The sequence below is a fragment of the Anarhichas minor genome, unplaced genomic scaffold (assembly GCF_050575085.1).
Source record: "Anarhichas minor isolate MPS153535 unplaced genomic scaffold, ASM5057508v1 ptg000017l, whole genome shotgun sequence".
Lineage (NCBI taxonomy): Eukaryota > Metazoa > Chordata > Actinopteri > Perciformes > Anarhichadidae > Anarhichas > Anarhichas minor.
In genome coordinates this window covers 12377501-12397095 of record NW_027466463.1, presented here as the reverse complement: position 1 = coordinate 12397095, position 19595 = coordinate 12377501, and the positions used below count along the sequence as shown (strand labels likewise).

The following is a 19595-nucleotide window of genomic DNA, read 5'->3' as shown; positions in this document are numbered from 1 at the left end:
TCCACCTCGCAAAAGCAGTCTTTTTGTATTCACGTTGAATTGTCTCAGTGTCAGTTAAGTTGTTGGCAGTGCATCTTTGGCGCCCCCTAGCTGGGAGAGAGGGCAGGACTGCTCTCTGTGCTGATGTTGACCAGGCACTCGCTGGACTTGAGGCTAGCCAGAGACTTGCAGCTCCGGAGGGAGGCCAAGGACCCACAGAGGCCCATCATGGAGGGAGTGTAGTTCTTTTCTGAAGGGGTGGGACAGTCATACAAAAAGTGCGTCAAATCAAGTGTGTGTGTGTGTGTGTGTGTATATGTGTGTGTGTTTACTCACTTATTATCTTATCAGAACCTATTGTGCAAAATGTCACCTGTGCTCCAGGCTCCTCCATTCTGTCTCCCCTCAGTCCTCTGAGAGTCTGAATCCAGGCTGATTTCTACTGACAGCAGCTCTGTGCTGGGGAAACTCCTCCTAAAGATCAACACAAGGACAAATTAAGGAGGTAACAAGACAGCATGAGAGCAGCCAGGAAAATTGTGTGTGTGTGTGTGTGTGTGTGTGTGAGGGGGATTGTGGTACATATTGGCATGTATTATGTTTCCAGAGTTGATTGTTAAATTAAAAGTGTGCAAATGTACAGTATATTTCTGTTGTGTATGTCAGTTATCCTAAGAAATTGTTTTTCATATATATAAATATATACGATCCATACAGAAGCAGGATATAGCCATATTGCTCGTCATCCTTGTCAATATAACTAAATATTATCTTCAATCAAAAATGCTTGTTGATGATATAACGCAGAGTGTGGTGTGCATGTAAGTTCTGTTACACGAACCTGCGGAACAGCTTGACGTCGTCTTGGCTGTTGTATGGCTGCAGCGCCGGCCACTGGTTGACCAAAGGGATTGAAAGGTGTTTGGCCAGGTGTTTGGAGTCACAGGGAATCAAGCTTGTCCTGACGAACACGAGGATACAATATATTACTAAGAAGCAATCAAATCCTGGCCTGTACAGACACGTCAAAACCTTCAACTAAACCAATGAAAACACGTATTATATTCAGTGGTTTTAAGCGTGGCACACCACCCTCTGTCTACACATCACTCACAGCTGCTCCTGAAGCTCCAGGACTATGGACTCCAGTTCCTTCTTCTCCTGTGTGCTGTGGCTCTGTAGCTCCTCCAGTCGGGCCTTTAGCTTCTTGTTCTCTGTTTCTGTGCTCTTCAGCTGGGACTCACGCAGGCGCACAAGCTCCTCCAGGTAACCCTGATAACGCACATCCACACTGAGTGAAAGGAAATATCCACCCCTTGGACACTCATATTAGACATTGTCCATCTGAGATGATCAGCGTATTATAGAAATTATTTTGTGATGTCGTAGTTTGGGGTGTGCCCACTTTTCCTCAACCCTCTGCAGTAAACACAAAAAACACTCAAAGTTGACATGCCATGTTAACCATATAACACTAACTAACACCTTTTTAAACACAGTTTCTTCAAGCAATACAATCCTGTGTATTTTCAAACACAAAAAAATATGGCTGCACACCTTTTGAGCATTGACAATCTTGAACCTCTGCTCCATCTTGCGGCACTTTGTGCTCCAGCTCTCCTCGTCTGTGACCAGAGGGATGTAGGGGTGTTCGGGGACGCTGTCGTCGCTTGTGCTGCTTTCAACACTCTGCTGATCGTCATCATCACTCAGGTAATCATAGCTACAACAGGCACAGTCAAATTATTTATTTTCAAGCCCTCAGCATCAAAGTGTATTCTGTTTCCAAGTATTTAAGGTACGAGGAGAATAAATCTCTTGTGATAAAGCTTTTTCTTCGCAGTGTCATTGGACATACCTTTGTGTGAATTTCAAGTACGGTGTGTAGTCAATCACTGCAGAACATTTCCCATCCAAGGCCTCCCCTTTCAGACAGAAACTATGGAGGTGAAACCACACAGATATAAGTCAAGAAATATGCATATCTGTCTAAAACAATCAGTGTGATGCATAAGATGTCCTAGAATACAGGTCAAGTCCCCTCACCTGAAGTCTATGGCTCCGAGACCTATGAGCATCCCTGTTAGGACAGTGGCTTCTTCTCTTAACACGATGGCTCCCTCTGCATAGAACCTCCTAAAGCACAGAGACAAGCACAAGCAGGTGAGAACATGGTTCTAGTCGGGATGGCGTATAGTTAGGTGCGGGCGTGGCCTCCAACCTGGTCGTTCTGCTGTCCCTCAGAGCAGTAGCGATGTATTCAGACAGCCTCTTCTCCATCAGGGCAACTCTTATCCAGGCTCGCCCCTGAAGGAGTCGCAAAAGGTGTTAAGAAATGAACACACACACATTTTGACCATTATATATATATATTTTTTTAAATCTTCACTACCCCCACTATAACACAGAAAGTGACTGAATACGCTCAATGACTGAAATAGGTGTGCATATCCTCTCAGTTTTCTATGACCATTATTACTGTGTGTGTTTATACAACTTGCCTTGGCTCGTGAGGTGCTGATGTTCTCCATGTTCTCAATGCTGCCGATGCAGCTGTTGGGGACTTTAGCGCAGGACAGACGGACGTAGTCCCAGTAACTCCTCTGACCATCAAACCAGCTGCCGGAGCCTAAAAGACAGTGAACACATGAACATTGTTATATTATGTTGTATTGATATGTTGAACTAAGCTGTCGACATATGTAACGTGTGTATTTCTTTCAGATGACAGAGGGTGGAGTCTTGGGCAGCTACAGTATGAGAGGAAGCCCACCGTGTTTGATCAAAACAACCTTGTTGCCATTTTAAAAAGATTATTTGTTTTATGCACTTTTTTTTAAAGGCAAAGAGAAAATATTAATGTCGAGAGAGATAATTAAATGTATTCTACTTAATGTTAAATGACAAATCACTTCTTCATTTCCTTTTTTTTATTTTGAATATTGACAAAGTTAGTATGGATACTTTATTGTCTTCTAAAATTCCATCATCTATAAGAGCATTTGAGTATGTTTTTTTTGAGTTTCTTTAACATGCAGTCAATCCCAGACAAATTCCCTGTCGGCTCATTACCTTTGAAACGGTGGCTGAGGATGTGTTCAAGGATGGCTGCGAAATTGATGAACTCCTCAGAGGAATCATCTATTGGCTCGGCTGTGTATTTCTCTAACAGCGTCTTTACCGAAAACCTAGAGAAAGAGAAGATTTAAGCAAAGAGTTTGGTTGCCAGTAATAAAGTCATCATGGGTCAGTGAACAGATTATTGGATTACTGCTTTCTTTGTTTAATGTTGGAGGAACACCTCATGGATCAAACTATAATTTAACTTTTTGGAATCGCTACTGGATGAAAAGAAATCACATAAGTCCATGTAAGGAATAATGAATACAGTGAAAGAAAGTGAAATAACATCAAAAGCATCTAAATCAGCACCTACGTTAAATACAAACTATGTGTTTATCCCATATATTTTCTTGTCGATATTGATTTCAGCCCACAGTCACACTCTATTATCCATATCCGGCTGACTCACCCATTTACTGCAAGGAAGCAGTTCATGAAAAGCTTTCAGGAAGAACCAACAACTCAGTTTACTTGTAACTGGAGAGCTTGAACTTACGACTCTAGTCTGATGTAATGCCTTCAAAGTTATAAAGATGCCAGCTCTTATGATGCACTTCGCTGTATATGGTTTACACTTTGAGTATATTCATAAATTGGGAAAACAAATTCAGCCAAATATCCCAGGACAAACAGTTTGAAGCATAACAACTGTCAAAAGCATTTGGTCACAAACTGAAATTTTGAGCAGCATTTATGTCTGTAACAAATTCAGCTGTTGAAATATTTCATTCTGGACCAAAGTGGTGGACCGAGTGACCAACATTGCCATTCATAGATGGCTAGCACAGCTAGATATTATAAATAACTAATGGATTTTAGTGTAAAAATGTACCTGCATATTTAAAGGGGTGACCTCCTGCCATTACATATAAACAACCCATTCTGTTTATTTAAGGGAACATTATCCTTCTGCTGAAATGACCAATCCACTTAATATTTTCCGGGAGACTAAATAATTCAGCAGGTCCATTTGCTGGAAGAACACCTGCCAAATGCTATTTGTCCAGTGACAAGGAGATGCTGTGGGGCAGAGGTGCCCCCAAGCCACTGTTTTGCAAGTCACAAGTAAATCTCAAGTCCTAAGTCAAGTCCCGAGTCAAATTCCAAGTCTGACTTTTTAAACAACATACTTTTTCATCTTTAGGCTTTGGGGAAGGTATCAAGTATTTTTAAGTCAAAAGGCTCAAGTCCAAGTGAAGTCAGCAGTCATTGGTGTTAAAGTCCAAATTGAGTTGCAAGTCTTTTTTGATTTTGTCAAGTCGAGTCTAAAGTGCACTTGAGTTCAAGTCATGTGACTTGAGTCTGCACCCCTGCAGTGGGGTGACAGGGGCAATATGGACCACAGCCCTGGTCGACATGACCTCTGCAGTAGATGGAGAGACACTACTTCTGATATAGAGAGTGCTCATGTTTGGCTGACTTCTTAGTAAAACGCATTTTACGGTACACACTGTCAGTTTGCTTGTTTTTGCGCGTGTGTCCGTAAGACAATGCAAACAGGCCATTGAGCCAAGTGATTTCACCCCCTATTGTTCCAGAGGCAACAATGCCTCATTCAGCTGCTCTGACTGTGGCCAGATACTGGACAATAATTGGCTGCACAATCCCCCGTGTTTTCACCGTATTACAGACAACAGGGACCTGACTTGACCCAGATAAGCTTGTCAGTGGCTCAGCGGAGGTGCAGTCTTGTTCACCTGCACCAGGTATGTGAATATGTGTGGTTTGACATACAAGAACATAATGTATGACTGGACATGTGACTGGAGTCCACATGTCCAGTCCGTGGACTGAAGTCACATGACTTGGGCTTAAAATAGACCCATGAAACCGATATGAGTTATTTGACTTTGACTTTGACGTGAACATCAATGACTTGAATCTTGGAAGAACAAGCAACAATATTTAGAGACAGAGCATGAACCTAAAGCCAGGGTTTAGTCATTAACTGCGCTTTTACAATTAATTAATGACTATATCATTATAGCAACATTTCTTTAAGGTGTCTAACATTGATTATCTTTGTATCAAAAGAGGTTATTTAATCTGAATTAGATCCTGCTTGTATTGTCTTTTTATTTTACTGCCAAGCTCAGCGGCACCTTGGTTTTGAAAAAGCCTAAATCTAATTGAATCTATCACTACAGTGCAGGCTATACATCTGTTTCATAAATAACCATGTACCATTTAATAAATCAGCAAGTAGGCTGATTGCCACAAAGTGTACGAGACATGATTTATGTTTATTTAAACCTGCAATAAATGGAAGTTCTATTTGCTCCTCTTTTAGCTCTGATTTTAGTCTCCTGAGGGAAATATCTGGCTCATTGGCTGCTAAATGATCCATTATATTCACTAGCTAGTAACTAACTGTCTGTCATTTTTTGCTGAGCCATTTTAGAGCCATTTATCTGAAACCAGCGGTCTGCACCTATATGACACTATGAGTCACGACTGTGAGAGTGAACCAAAACAGTATTCTAAAGTTGAGGGCCAGTAAATCAAAGCAACGAGCTGAAACTGCCAAGTCTCCGGGTTCATCACTACAAGTGACCCCCTTCACATTACGCATCATTTGATCCATTGTTATTATAAAAACATGAATTATAGCAGCTTTAAATGTGACTTTAACTGTGGCTGTTTACATTTTAAATATGACTCAACTACAGACAGCATCTCTGGATCTGACAGAAGTTTTATTTTCCTCAAAGTCTCCTCAGTAAGTTGTAGAATAAATGAATGTAAACACAGTAGTAATAGTTTGTGTCTTTGCATACACTGTATATAGCATGAATGTAGTATGTTAATGTCTCTTTGGGTTCAAGCTTTGTCAAAGGGCAATATTAGTTCAAACCCTCATTCAAAAACCCAACAAAGTCCAATCAGGACTTGATGTACAGCCCCCTGTCTCCCCGCCCTGCCTCCCTTGGGTGCCAGCTAGTCCTTGCCCCAGGAAGGTTGTCGTCATAGCATCCACGCCATCAGCGCAGGGGGGGGGGGGGGGGGGGGGGGGCAGGGGTGGGGGGTAAGCCGCACTGACAAAGATGACACTGCTAAACTCACACAGAGAGCCCAGTCTGTGGATTGTCTGATTGTGTATATTAAATAAAAATAAAAATAAATGTTTGTATGGAAAGGTCTTCATATGTCCAGGCCCACTGTCGGTACAGAGTTCATTAAAATGACTTATTATGAGGATGACGTAAGCGTGCATGTCAAAATATGTCTTATGTGCGTTTATTATCTGTGGTAAGAATAAAAACACCACCAAAGCCAAAGACAACATATAACACATGCCCACTTGCTACAGATAATAAATACCATTAACCTATTAAATCCTCCACTCATATCAGAGCACATGCACTTAAACCATAAAAATAAACCGACCTGCAGACGGTGATGAGGTTTTTTCGCTCCACCGCCACGTTCCGAACCGACGCTTTTTTCGAGACATCTCCCATTGCCATCGCTGCCTGCACACAGCCGGGCTCCATCCAGGAGGAGGAGGCAGCCCTGAAATTCAAAGGACCGCTCCCTGTCGGCCACCGGCCCTCCTCATTCACTCCCGGACGCCAGAGAGGATGCTGCCGGGCCGCACCAGAGCCGCTGACAGCCGGCGCTGGTACTTTATCTTACGGCGGAGGATACAGAGCTTCGGACATCAGATACATTATTATTATTACTCTTATACACAGAGGACCGAATTACATCTCTCTCTCTCTCTCTCTCTCTCTCTCTCTCTCTCTCTCTCTCTCTCTCTCTCTCTCTCTCTCTCTCTCTCTCTCTCTCTCTCTCTCTCTCTCTCTCTCTCTCTCTCTCTCTTTCTCTCTCTCCCCGCCTACTTTTTGACTTCATCATGACGTCACTGGGTCAGCTCTCATCATGACTGAACATGACGAATCACCTCAGTGTTTTGAGTGACACATCCACATTTTTAGGGTATAGTTTCCTGCTTTAAAACACAGCGTTGACATTTTTATTCTCCATGTAGGACTTCAATGTTATGCAAATAAAATATATTTGACATACATTGACCTGGCCGATATTTAGTTTAATAACCAAGTGCTAAATATTTACATTTCTTGTTCAACAACAGAGTCTGTAAATGGTTTTACAGTACAATGCCAGTGATATCATCACCTCCAGCAGCACCACCACAGTCATCATGCTGGATCATTTCCTCCTCCTGTAATTTCCGCTCAGGCTCCCCTTCACTCTCCTCCCTCCCTTCTTTTGCCGTCTCCTGACTACGGTCAGGTCAGCAGACACTCGGATCTCCGTGGTCAACCCAGCAGACACTTACATTTTAGTGCGCCTATATGCTGAAATTCACGGTAAACGCATTCAAACGGCACAGATCGGGAGCGAGCGAAGGACTTTGCAAAGTTAGCGGAAAGATTATCGTGAGACAACATCCTGTTTTCAAAATAGCCAACTGAACTGATTCAAGTGGCATCAAATGGTGACCCTTTGGTCCCCAACCTCTCCTCTCTAATGAACTGACAGCTGGTTGCCACCACACGTTGCTGGGTGGGGGTTGGGCTTTTTGTCCTGCGGTGCAGGAGCAATCACTCATGCATATATGTGTCTGGTGCTCCGTATGTTTGAATGCTTCATATTGTGTTTTGACACCAGAGCTGTGAAATGTTCAACTATAATCTGTGATCTAAAATGAGATTTAGGAGTAAAGAGATGTAATATGCAGAGACACCGGTATTTTGGTTTGGTTTCCCTGAGCAGATTTAAAATGTGATAACGGTTTTATTGCTCAATATATAATGATGTATGGGCTCAAGCTTTTGATAATATCATTTCTGATGAGTTTTTTCTGGTTGGGTGAACATTAAAAAGGCACCTGATTTTTGGCAGATTTTATTTTCCGAGCTTTGGACTGGAGACAAAGTTCTTTGTTCGCAATGTACTGTTATATAAAGGAAGTTCTGTTCTTGTCGGACAGTGACACCCCTGCAACGATTGGTGTCTTATAAGTCCATGCTCGGAGTATAATGTTCATGATAACAAACTAGCAAACTAATGTCATCCCCTTCAGTATCACAATAACGCACTTTATGTACTTCAAATGTCCTGAAAAACAATGATAAACAAGTCAAACTCTGTTCTAAAATGTTTGTGCATTATTTTAATGTCTTGCATTGACTGTATGTATTAAGGGTCTGAAAGGGTCATGTGTTCTTTCCACCCTCGTCTCCCTGCGTGTTTAAAGGATCTACATTGTCTGAATGTCAAAAACAATGCACATAGACGTGGAAACTATTGCTTGATAATTTGTTCCATTTCATTTGACTTTTTTTGTGGCAAAAACCAGCGAGGACATTTTAATTTGCAATGCTTATATTTTTTGCAACAGGGGGCAGAGCTTTGGTATCTTCCCTTATAACTTAAAGGGGAAGTCTATCGCACTTCCATATGTCTGGGGGCTCACAAGAGATAGAAAAAAAAAAGATTCGTCAAAATTTAAAGCAGCATTGGCAAAGAGCCAATATTTTTCTCAACATAACATCAATAAAAATATTGATGTTGTGTTTTCCAGTGCTAACATTAGATATAAGCAGCTAGAAGTCATTTTCTTCTGCTGACCTCACGTCATTCTAAGCTCATGTATTTCAGAACTTTGATGATGAGTCTTTTTCTTCCGAGTGCAACTGTCATATTGAACCATACTGAACTTGATTGTCTTCGTTGTTGGCGTCCAGTAACATTGGGGACAAATCTGTTGTACTCAGTGTCGGTCTCACACTGTGCGGACAGAGACGCGAAAGAAAGCCCTCGCGTCTTCTGCTCCAGCCACTCATAGAGATAGTCTGCAAAGGGAAATGAAATTGATGAATCTGATATCTGTGCCAAGAGACCATTGTTAACTCTATGATGAATGACTCCATTCTTAATTTAGCCTTATTCTATTATCATTACTGTTGTTATTTGTGTTGCTGTAATATAAAAGTATTTGATAACCACTTAAAAGGCGAGTGTAATTTTGTGTTGAAGCAGTTTTCATCACACACGGATAAACTTTTTTTTTAATTAATAGTGAGTGTGCCCTGAAAATACACACTTTTCTGACATAGAGCCAAGAAGTAGTAAATCAACTCCATTCCGTTTAGTTCAGTTTAATTTAATTCACTTTATTAAAACTCTCAAGGCCTACTCCCAAAACATTTATACACTTTTATTTCACTGTACATGCCTCTCTATTTCCAGACACCTAAACAGTCCTGAAATATTTACACGGCCTGTTTACTTTGTGAATACTGGTGGCTTGTGCTGCAGGTTTGTCGCACATGCTCGAGGTCGATACAAACGGCTCAGGTGCCTCCTGCTCCGAGTCGAGGCCTGAGGGGAGAGTGTGAAATTCTGGACGGTGTTGTGAATTGTTCGGGGCAGAGGTTACACGGAGGAAAGGGTTGGTGTTTAGCCCACGAGGTGCAAAAGGCTTATGCATCAGACTCCAGGGTCCTGTCAGACAACATGGACAACAACAACGGTGCAGAAAGACCGTACCTGTCTAGACACGCTGTCTGGACACGAATGACTGTTACAAAGGATCAAATTTGGACAGTTAGCTCGCTAAAGTAACCACTAACTCCTGCTTACTCTATCATAAATGTGTGGCTGATTTGCATGGAGGTCAAAATTGATACAGCAGATTCATAGACAGCGGCCATTCACACACACACACACACACACACACACACACAAGTGCAGTTTGAACTGGGGTCAGCCAGTCTGGCCTTGAAAAATACAACACAGGAAAGATGTGTCGATAGATCCACACCACAAAAAAGTCTCCCTGTTTAAACATCCAGGTCTGTCCCTTGACTGTTCTGAATTCTCTGGAGCATCACATCGTCACAGATTATCTTCAGTCTGTCTGTTCACAAGACTTACACATTCATTGAAAGCATATAAATATTTATGTTCGTATGATGTACACTGACATAAATTAAATAGATACACAAGAAATTCATCAGTTAAGACTGAAAGTTCTTTCTTAATTAAAAGAAGTTGACAAAGCAATCTCAACACAAGTAGCTTGAAATGTCTAGTTTAGCAGTTCCTCAGTCTTGTAGATGAAGCTCAGCTTAAGTTCAGTCAGGAAGACTAACTTTAATGCGTCATTCATTCACTTCCTCCACCCCATTCACCTCAATCATATTCACTGGCCAGGTTTAGCAAAACAGAAGTGGAACAGTTACGATGGGGTCTAATCTCTAAACACTATTCACAGTTCTCCTCCGGTTGTGCACATGAAGTCTCTCCTGATTGAAATCAAAATAGAGGCTTGTAAAGATGACCACTCTCAGGTGAAGTCAGAACAATTCATCCCTTTCATCATCTTCCTTGAGTCCAGTACCTCATTTATGCTCATCTGTCTATATTTATCAAAACAATCACAAGACGGTCTCCACCTCTTTCGGAGATAAGCAGCCGTCTCCATCTTCTGCTCCAGTGGTTTGGGCTGGAGACGCTCCATGACTTTCGGTATCATGATTTCCCTTGCTTGCTCTGGCATGCCTGGCAAAAACTCCAGACTCTGTCATCCCTGGTTTCCTCACACCCAGCTCCTCCTGTGTGGGGCCGGAGGTCTCAGTATCAGCGGGCACGTATCCAGGCAGGCTGAATTGCGGGTGGAAAGAGCCGTGACGTGCCGGCCTGACCCCTGACCCTCCAACGGCAGCACCACCACCAGAGCCCACGGCGGCTCCGGTGAAGGAAAGAGCTCTGGGATTGGCAGCAGACAAGCTGACGCTGTGGGTAGTGGTGTGTGACATCATGCCGCCGTAGTAACAGCTGCCTCCGCTGCTGGTCATCCTGGTTTTCTGTTTGATGTCCAACGCGATGCTGCGTCTTAGCCACGCCTTCTTTACCTCTGCCTGCACCTGAGAACAAGAAGAGGGAGACAAACAGAAAGTTGTTTGTCTTTTTTTTTTTGTTTTGAGTTCACACTTTAATTAAAACTAAGTGATGGCTTCATTACCTCTCCGTTGCAGAAACAGTAGATAAAGGCCACAAAAAAGCCCTGGAAAAATGAAATTGAGACTTTATTAAAAACGAGTTCACCAAAATGTTGTATTGCATTTAGACACTGAAAAACTACTTGGACTTCTTCTTTTTTTGCAATACGCTTATTTGCTTTCTTGCCGAGATTTTGATGAGAAGATCCACATTACTCTCATGTCTGTACAGTAAATATGAAGCTACAGCCTGCAGACAGTTAGCTTAGCTTAGCATAGCCTGGCTCTCTACTGAAAAGTTAATGAAAAACTCTAAACCCTTTGTTCATTTTCAACATGGAAATGAGAGTTATATCAATCTTCTCAAGAAAGTGAATAAGCGTATTTCCCAAAATGTTGAACCATTGCTTTAAGTGTATAAAAGATTATGATCACACATATTTGTTGAAATATGTTATGATAAATTCTGGGAATTTAGCTCAAACAGAAAACCCATTCAAATTTTGGAATTTTGCACTTTTTTTCGCTATTACTTTTATCATAAAAGTTAGTAATGCTAGTTTAAGTTAACCCTTACATCACCTTATTGCTTGCAGAGTTTATAAATGTGTTTTCTGACCTGGGATGAATTGAAGAACATCTCATAATGCATTTGAACCTGCCACAGCAGCCCGGTGACCTCAGTGTAGGGAAGAGCCATGAACACCATGTAGTGAACTCCAAACAAGGGCATGAGGACTAATGTGGACTTGAGCAGCTTCCTGCAGATTAAGGGCGTAAACATCCATGTAAGACTGTCTTGTCGAAGGATGGTAGCATCATTTGAAAGATTCTCAAGGAAAATAAATATTACCGATATTGCTTCCGAGGGTCCAATTTACCAGTGTTTGTTTCCCACAGTTTAGAGGCCAGTACACGTATTATGTTGACGAAGAGGAGGAAATTCACCTGCAGGGACAGAGGTGTAAAGTAAGGCCAATGTTATATTCAACCCAAGTGTCAAATATCCTTTCATAGTATTAACATGTATCATTTGTTACTTACAACAATGGCAGCCAGAATGGGAACTTGATAGATCCACTTTAGGTTTCCTGCACTGATGTCCCAACATCTGAAAGAGGAGACAGAAGAGTTAAAGTGAGCATTTGTGATACCCGTGTCATGTTGATATTAGACAAATAAATGCGTCACATGACTCACTGTGTGTCTGCAAGCGATGCTCGAGCACTGACCCAAACAGACACAAACACAGATGGAGCACCTGAGATGAGTGGAGAGAAAGAAAATATATTTTTAATTCACTGTTAGCTCTATATGCGACAACAGCGTATCTGACCCAATACAGCTTACCCCAACCGATGATGGTGAGCGCCCATAGGTAGTTCTTGTCAGAAAGGAAGGCCATGAAGATGAGGCTATGTAGATACAACCCCTCCACCAGGATCCAGTAATGATTGGTTGCCAGGAAATAAAGGAAAAGCGTAACAGCAACTTTACAGCCAGCCTGAGATCAGAAAGCAGCACACAAAGGAAACATTCAAACAGGCCATAAACTGCTGAAAAGTGAACTAGCTCATGTTTTATTTCTTATGGGAATAGTCAGACATTTAGCTTTTGCTTTCTTACCAAAAGTAAGATGAGAAAGAAGATGACAATGTCAATATGAAGCCTCAGCCAGCAGCAAGTTAGATTAGCTTAGCATAAAGACTGGAAACAGGGGGAAACGGCTAGCCTGGCTCTACCAGCACTGCTGAAGCTCAACAGTTAGCATGTTAAATTGTAAAAGTGACAATGTGCAGTTGCCTGGCAGATAAAGCAATTGAACATATTTCCAAAAATATCAAACTATTTCTTTCAAACACACCTCATACAGTGTATCATCTCTAGATCTTATTAGACACTAAATGTAATTTCACGTACAAAAACATGAGCTGGTATTGCACCCTAATGTGGACCACCATTACTGTGCTAACAACATACAGTTTTGATGTTAAAAGTTTATGAAAACAATTCAAATAAAACCTAGTATACATGATTGTGAAAATAGAACCATACTGTTTACCATAGGGGACTTCTGTGTCGTGAACTCAGGCTCATCCTCTCTGTCTTCAGATATGGAGTGGAGCACAGCGTCCTTCACAAAAATGCTGACTGCTCGACATATGAAGGAGGTGAAGAGGTGAATGTGGATGTAATTACGTGTGCAGTGGAGACGCCTGAAAGATTATGGACAAATTCTTTCAGTTATGTACATATCACTGAAGGTGGAGACAGCTGAAAATGAATGCCAATACTTTTGAAGTGGAGTTATGGTTCGTATAATTTTAGTTTCTTACTTGAAATAGCAGAGGATGGAGACTGCCACCAAAAGCGATGCTAGAGAAATGGAGTAGCCAACAGTGTACATGAGGTGGAGTCTCTCAAACACCTTCTGGGGCAAAAAAAAAACATACTTAGAGTGTGCAGATGCACGAGACTTTGGTTACCAGAAAAACAGCAGGTCAGCATGGTGAAACAGAACACAGAGGCTAAACAGCATTATTCTGCAAACATCAGGAACCGAACACATCTGTGTGTATATTCGCATCAAGACAAACACACGTGTGCGTACCTCCTCTTGGCTCCTGTGGTTGGAGGTCAAGTATGTGGTGCACTCAGTGTAGTTAGCCCAAGTGCGGTTGATACTGGGCACCTGCTCCCAGCTCCCTGACGCGTCACACTGGCGGTAGGCTCGCCCTTAGTGCAGGACACGTGCACAACATTAGCACAACAGTCTGTGATACAATTTGTGTCATTTCAAATTCACGCACAGTGTCTTTTGAGCTCTCCCACCTCTGTGATTGAAGTCGTAGATGTACTGTGGACACAGCACTGACACCAGCTGGCCCGCTCTGCTCCGTGGCCAGCAGATGATCCCGTCCCACTCTGGGATGCAGTCACCTTCTTCACACATAATGGGAAACAGCTGTTAGCTATAGTTTGAGCTTTCTTACAGACTTATGTGCCCTATGGCACAGGCCCAGTTGTTGGCTTAGAAAATATAATCTGCATCACAGTATTTTGTGTGATATCTATGGACAGGGATGTCATTGTGGATCTGCATTTCACTGAGCCTCTCTTATACCTCACCAGTCTTCAGACTGAGGCTCCATCTTATATAATTCCTCCTCCAGATAGATTAGTGAAGCAATTTATCATCAGCTTCTACGTCATCATGTGAATGAAAAATGCCCCGCTATTGTCTGCACCTAAATTCAACTCTGTAATCGCAGAGATACTGCTCAGCAGGATATTGGATGGGTGTTATATCTGATCCTGAAAAAAAATAATTGATGTAATAAATATGGTTTCTGATTATGTTTTTGGACATGCACTCTCTGACCTCGTGTTTTTTTTTTAATACTAACAGTGGATGTGCTCAAAGGACCTTACTCCCATAATAGGGGGAGATTTTGAAAGGGGAAAAACAACTCGTTTACCCAGGTGGCAAAATCAACATATTCCCAATGTTGACTTTTTACCTGACTTTTAGATAAAAATACATTTGATGGATGGATTATGTATAAAATGTGACTAAAACACACTGACACAATGGAACAGAGTCAGTGCTGGAAATTGTACAAATATCAGTATATATACAGTTTATTGTACAGTTTTAGGAGTTAGCTAACACTATTTAAAACGTGATCAGGACACAGAGCTGTCGACTTCCACACGCTGTGACCTTTTGACGACAGGATAACTAAGCAAAACGGAGCACTCTCCCGTCCCTACTTTTAATGAATAACATGATCAAGAGCTGCACACAGACCTTTAACCAGGGACATATGTGCCTGGATGCTCCTCTCACACTTGGCGTGAGCACCAATCAGAACGTAGATCTGCTCATCTCGTGTGATGACATCATCAGAGTCTATCTGTAGAGGGCGGATAAGAGAGAGATGACAAATTGTTAAGACAAGAATGTGAGACATGCAGTATAGTGTTGTGTGTGGGATACCAGCAACTTCTCGTAGTTGCATATGGCTTGAAATACACAGTTAATTTACAAAACTGCTACTTGAAATAAATCTAAAACGCCTGGGACGAATGTAAAAGTATCCATGCTTTGATTGGGTTGTTCAGTATTTGTACAAGACTAAAGTGCAACTTAAGCTCATCTGAGCAGCTACACCATTTATTTATCTATTAATGTACCAAAAGACATTAACAGTTTCCCTTTTAAAAGTCTCTCTGAAGTCTCTTTCTAGCTTGGGTGATCTGTCAACAACAAACCCTCCCAAGGATCTGATGCGCTAACTCCAGGTGTTATGAAATATTTGTGTGAGGGTGCGGTATGTCATGATCCCTCGCCAACCCTCTTTTCTTTTTTTTTCCCAGCGCCGGGGCTGCCGCTGGCCACATGGGGGCTTTGTCCTCAGCACGCCATGCTGGTGAGAGCTGGTCTACACAGGCAGCTTTGTGTTCCCGGGTACCTTTCACAACAGAGCAGCAAAACTCGCTACTAGACAACTCACACGAGACGTGTTTGACCGGCAGAAGAGGACAGTGAGAGAGGCGATTAGGCCGAAAGATACAAAGAGAGAGAAACAAACAACTGAGCAAACGTTGGTGAAGAGGTAGTAAAAAAAGTTCCATTGGTATAAACAATTTCATAATATATGATAATATATCCCTGAGAACTTTTACCCTTGATACTTAAAGCACTATTACTTGAATATATTTTTCCACCACTGCTTCTCTCAGCCATCATGGCAAGATAAAGAAAACTTCTCACTCTCGTTAAACAGACTAAAGCCCAACTGGAACCGTTTATGTCGATGGATATGTGATAACTAACATTCTTGGCATAAGCCATTAAAATAAACAGCCAATAGGAGAACAGTGTTTCCAGTATTGTAGCACTCAGAATGCTGAACAGTCATCACAGTGATTTGTATTTGGAGGGAAAGCCAAAGTCAATACAGACATATTGAACCACTCAAACCACTTGTTGTATAATGGATTGTGGAAACACTGGCTGTGTTGGCAATCACATTTTAAACACACGCCGATTATTCATGACCACAATTAGCCGTTCAAGTTTTTTATCAAACAAAGTCTCTGCCTCAACATAACATCCTCATAATTCAATAAATGCAAGTCAATACGGAGAAGGCGTTCACTTTTCTTTGCACAGGAGGGTTTTCTGCTGATGGACAGGGAGTGTTAACAAAACAATCAGGCTTAGACATCTCCTCGCCTTTGTGTCATAATTGAATTTGCTCTCTCAGTCCTTTGCTTCATGTAAAGTGATTTTCGGGATGACTGAGCAGGAGGTTGTATAGTCTGCCTGAGGTCGACACTCAGGATCGACCCGAGGAAGACAAAGAGATCGGAGCTCAGAAGCGACGGTGGTCAGTGTCAGCTGCAGGAGGGTCATGCTTCAGTGGGTGAAAGCTTAAAGGGGTCAGAGCTGATGGTAGTTTGTGAGGTAAAGAAAGCAGACCACATGGGATTTGTGATGGTGGAGATTGAAGGCTCCCTTATGTGTGTGCCATTGCAATCCCCTACTTTTTTTCAAAGTAATTTTCCTATTTGGACATGAGATTTTGAAGGCAAATTTGCAAAATATCCTATCAGCTGTTATGTTGTTAATGATTAGTCGTTGCTGTTCTTTTAAAGAAGGGTTTCTGCTGCAAAGAACACAATCTAAGTTATTCCATATCACCTTATGTGTTAAAAATAAAGAACCACTCATCTATCTATGGTCAATGGCTGGCACATTTCCCCAAAGCACAAGATTAATCTATGTCCAAACTTCAAACGATCAAAGAAAGTCACAGATACATGACATTTTTCTACATTTGGGCTCAAAGTGCAGCAGTATGGGAGCATTATTTCTGACTCAGTGTCATATCATAGTGTAAGATATGATGCTTCTGTGTGAAAAGTTTAAATTTAGAACATAAAAACCATCCCTTCAGAAGTTTACGCTGGACTGTGAGACTGAGAAATGACTTACTGCTGTGTTCATATTGTTTAAGCTGGTGATTTCCCCATAATTATAAGAAGATTCATGTTTCTATCATCATTCCAATCAAATAAGATCCACGAGAACATGTTTGCACAAATTACAAACCGTAAAAAAAAAATGAATTGTTGCACATATTCATGTTTGGCTTGAGAAACTAAAACTATAAAGCGAAATAGAAGAAAACTTGTTTGGCTTTAGAGCTTGGCAAACTCTTGTAGACAATCTATGATGAATTTAATCAAAGAAGTAATCAATAACTCAATCACCCAAACACAGGATAAAGACAGTACACTTACCAGTGCGGTCACTAGTATGACACTGTGGAATACAGCCAATGCACCGGTTCCCTGTGCAGACAACATCACGTCTTTATAACTGTCGACTCAAACAGGACGTTTAATCACCATCAGATCATCTTATCCTCCTCGGGTTGAATCGCAGGAACTCGTATCCCAAAGGGCTGTTTTTTACCTGCAGATTGTAGTTATTTGTGTTTCATCTGTCCATTTTAGGATCTTCTTGAGCTTTGGGGTCTTTTGACATCCAGAAATGATGTTTTAAAAAGGTCTCCTCTCTCCAGTGGACATCACTAATCAGGTTTGAGACAGACCATAGAAGTCAGTCTGTATTGTGAGAAGGGAGGAGGGAGCACTGTGGATGAAATCTCCTCCTTTCACAGTTCTTTGGACTGTCGTCTATCAGAGACTGTTGGCCTTGATTGGCTGTGGCTTCATCTCACTTAACTCTTTGTGCTCCTCTGCCGCGGTCATCCGTCTGTGTATCTGTTCGTCCTGTCTGTTGATGTCGTTTTGCTCTTATCTCCTTCCAGACAGAGTAGTCTTAGCTCTTACCATCCAGTAACCATGCGATGGTCACACAGATTCTTCCGAAATTCAGCGCAAACAGTATGTTCCTGTTTTTTGAATCCTGGACAAGAGGCTGGATCATGACTATTATTATTATTATGTTCCATCATTATAAATAGATGCGGTATGATTTAATGAACTTCGTTCCCATGGCAAGAGACCAACATTTCTTCTCCCGTTCCCACGCTGGGACATTTTAGAAGACACTGGGAAAGACCAGATTCACACTGCCTGCTGTTTGGGCCAATTAGATGCAACCTATAATCTCTAGTGCTGACCTCCCTGACACTAGAAGATATAATGAATATACATCGTAAGGGAAAGATTAATAATGTTTTGGTTTGTGTTGCTGTTATTTTTGGGATCAGTTGTTGAACATGTGAGCTGATAATCTGTTGTGGTTCCCAATCTCAACCAGACACACCCAGGAGTCCTCCAAGAGATTTCCGGTTACGGTTCAGGATATATTACACATTTTCCTCATTCAGTCCAATTTACAAATTATGGGGAATCTTATAGGACTTTATGAGAATAAATTGTTAAAAAATGACTAGTTTATAAACAGAAAACCTGTATGGGATAAAACATTTATTAGATTAAGAGCTAGCACAGTTTGTGTATATTTGACTTGGAATGATTGTTACCCGTAACTAACAATATCTGTAAACCTAATGCTTCAATCAACCAATTTTTTTAATTAATATTTTAAAACTAATACAATATTTATTTTAAATATTAAGATTTAAATATTATTTAGTATTTGCAGCAAATACTAAGATAATACTATATTAGTATGGAGTAGTATATATATATATATATATATATATATATATAATAAGATTACAAAGACAAGACAAACACCAGCAAAATACTATAATAGTATATATTATTTAATATTAACATGTATTGATATAGGATATTTTAAAATAAAAAATAATAATATATTAGTAATAATAGCAAAAATAATATTGCTGTTGTCATTATAATAATAAACGTTTTTTAAGATGTATTGGTTTTGCACAGGTTAAATAAATACGACAGTAAAGATTCTGTTCTATTACGTTTTCATTACCTTGTACAAAACTGAAGCGTGTTGCTTTATATGACTTTTACTTTGAAGGGCCCATTTCTGACGTCGCAACCAGGAAGTACCGGTTTCACAACAAGGACAGCAGCAGCTGCGTGTTCTCCTGACTTGTCAAAACTGTACCTTTGAGAACTTCTGGCTCTTTAATCTCTTTATCCATATGAAAATGACTGGTCGCTAAAGTTAAAGGCCTCAACTGCAGAAGGAAGCTCACAGTTTAAAATAGACTTTGCGCCACATGTACGGCAGGTTACCGTAACATTGGGTTGGTTGACACTCTGGTTGCGTGTGTGTGTGTGTGTGTGTGTGTGTGTGTGTGTGTGTGTGAGTGAAGGGCATGGCGGGGGCGGCGGTGCTGAGGGCTCTCCGGACCCTGCGCCCCCGGACACCGGTCGCGATCCTAGGCAGGTTCCCGGCCCCGGTGGAGTGCGTCCTAACGCCGGCCTCACGCGTGTTGTACCCGCCGTGGAGGACCTCCACTGTCAGGACGCTGCAGCTGTGCTCCGCCTTATGTGCCGGACACAACAAGTGGTCAAAGGTGAAACACATTA

The 19595-nt window shown here is 41.4% G+C and overlaps 3 protein-coding genes across 4 annotated transcripts in view; 1 reads left to right on the top strand and 2 right to left on the bottom strand.

Moving 5' to 3' along the window:
- Window positions 1-86: 86 nt before the first annotated feature.
- rundc3ab (RUN domain containing 3Ab) lies at window positions 87-6596 on the bottom strand. Of its 2 annotated transcripts, none has more exons than XM_076092991.1 (11): window positions 6490-6596; window positions 3012-3167; window positions 2481-2598; window positions 2201-2286; window positions 2026-2115; window positions 1838-1918; window positions 1537-1702; window positions 1094-1251; window positions 821-940; window positions 353-453; window positions 87-229 (listed from the first exon to the last, which is right to left on the bottom strand). In XM_076092991.1, the coding sequence occupies exons 1-11, from the start codon at window positions 6594-6596 to the stop codon at window positions 87-89; spliced, it is 1326 nt and encodes a 441-aa protein (XP_075949106.1). The 2 variants fall into 2 exon arrangements, with proteins under 2 accessions (XP_075949106.1, XP_075949107.1); XM_076092992.1 differs by having other exon boundaries at window positions 2481-2608; window positions 3052-3167.
- Window positions 6597-9273: 2677 nt separating this feature from the next.
- Window positions 9274-17541, bottom strand: pth3r (parathyroid hormone 3 receptor). The gene is made up of 13 exons (XM_076092868.1): window positions 17388-17541; window positions 14887-14992; window positions 13908-14018; window positions 13687-13811; window positions 13412-13503; window positions 13138-13291; window positions 12426-12579; window positions 12276-12336; window positions 12120-12186; window positions 11929-12023; window positions 11695-11836; window positions 11099-11140; window positions 9274-11000 (listed from the first exon to the last, which is right to left on the bottom strand). The coding sequence occupies exons 1-13, from the start codon at window positions 17451-17453 to the stop codon at window positions 10512-10514; spliced, it is 1704 nt and encodes a 567-aa protein (XP_075948983.1). The 5' UTR covers window positions 17454-17541; the 3' UTR covers window positions 9274-10511.
- A 1558-nt stretch (window positions 17542-19099) lies between these two features.
- Window positions 19100-19595, top strand: part of taco1 (translational activator of mitochondrially encoded cytochrome c oxidase I) — a 2386-nt gene continuing 1890 nt past the window's right edge. The window contains exon 1 of the mRNA XM_076093709.1: window positions 19100-19595. This exon is cut by the window's right edge and continues 72 nt beyond it. Coding sequence (XP_075949824.1) covers window positions 19382-19595 — 214 coding nt within the window. The 5' untranslated portion in view covers window positions 19100-19381.